At 63.5% G+C, this 1,351-nt stretch overlaps 1 protein-coding gene across 5 annotated transcripts in view; it reads left to right on the top strand.

Moving 5' to 3' along the window:
• The first annotated feature begins 61 nt into the window (after nt 1–61).
• The window catches only part of TKFC (triokinase and FMN cyclase), an 18,519-nt gene continuing 17,229 nt past the window's right edge, over nt 62–1,351 (top strand). The window contains exons 1-2 of one of the 5 annotated variants that reach the window (XM_025206908.1): nt 62–319; nt 689–812. In XM_025206908.1, coding sequence (XP_025062693.1) covers nt 702–812 — 111 coding nt within the window. In that variant the 5' untranslated portion in view covers nt 62–319; nt 689–701. Of the gene's footprint in view, nt 320–482; nt 813–1,351 lie in introns of those variants that run through there. The other 4 variants (XM_025206910.1, XR_003094619.1, XM_025206907.1 and 1 more) reach the window with 4 other exon arrangements.

Raw genomic sequence — 1,351 nt, 5'->3', positions numbered from 1 at the left:
GCCCGCGCGGGGGGAGCGCCCGAGCGCGCAGGCGCACGATGATGCAGGCGCAGGCGCGGGGGAAGGGAAGGGCGGGGCCGCTGACGAAGCGGCCTCTGGCGCGGGTTCCTGGGGAGTCACGTGACCCAGGCCCGCGCCTGCTCTGCCCTGAGCCGGCCACGTGCGCGTGAGGACACGCCCCGCCCCTGCGCAGTTTGGACCCGGCTGAAGTCCGCGGCCGGGGCGCGCCGCTGGGCGTGTCCCTGCTCCTGAGTCGCCTTCCTCCTCGCAGCGCAGCTGGGGAGCCGGGTCCCCCTTGGCTCTGCCCTGCGCCATGCAGGTGAGCCGCGGTGCCCAGCCCCCGGGCAGGCCGGGCCGTGGGCTGCAGCGCGGGGCGGGGGAGCTGCCTGCGGCTGCATCTGAGCAGCGGCTGATCTTGGCCCCCGAGGAAGGATAGGCGGCTTGCAGCACAGGCACGTGGCATTTCTTAGCTTGGCCGAGCCGGGCCTGGAGAGCAGGGCTTGGGTCTACTGCCCGGGGCTACGTGAAGGCGGGAATGGCCGTACTGGAAAGGGGAGCTGGGGAGGCCTTGGGAAGACAGGAGTGGCAGCTTAACCATTAGTCGTGGGCTGTCCCTCGATAAGAGGATGATTGGGACGGTACTGGTGAGTTTTAAGATGGCTGAGGAGTCCAATCTGTGCTCTGCAAGTTTGTCCATAGATATGACAGGTGGTGCCTTGCGGCCGGGGCACAGCCATTGGCCAAGCAACGGATGCGGTTTCCTTCCTCCTCTTCTGTCTCTTGGCTTCCTGAACAAGATGCTTCCCTTTGAAGTAGGCTGGAGCTTGATGCATGTGGTGCAGTGGTGTTTGTGACTACCTGTTCTGCTACACACAGCTACAGGCCCTGGAGGAGAAAGGCCTGTATCCCATGATTTTCTCCTCCCTTGGAAACAGCCCAACAATATAACTAGGGCAGGGCGAGGGGGCACCAGCCACTGGTACCAGTTTGGAGGGGGTGCCAGAATGGTGCCCTCTGAGGAGCCCACACTCCAGCAGTCACAGTAGGCAGCACGCAGGGAGCCAGCTCTGCCCTCAGCCTCCACAAGGCAATGTGCAGGGGGTCCTGGCATGGCACAACACACCCATCCCCCCCCCCTTGCAAAATCACTAATTATTCCCTGGAGTAGACACTCTACAGGGAGGAGAAAAGGCTCTGCATCCAATTCCCACTCCCCAAAACCACTTGGCCCTCCCACTCTGGGTCTGGATGAGAGCCAGCAAGACAGGGGGAAAAAATCCCTATGCCTCATTTCCCTCGCACTGAGCCAGCCATCCCCCTGGCCCTGGCCTGGGAACTGGTCTTCACCCTC

Source organism: Alligator sinensis, unplaced genomic scaffold (genome assembly GCF_000455745.1).
Source record: "Alligator sinensis unplaced genomic scaffold, ASM45574v1 scaffold437_1, whole genome shotgun sequence".
Lineage (NCBI taxonomy): Eukaryota > Metazoa > Chordata > Crocodylia > Alligatoridae > Alligator > Alligator sinensis.
This window is presented reverse-complemented; position numbering and strand designations above follow the sequence as displayed.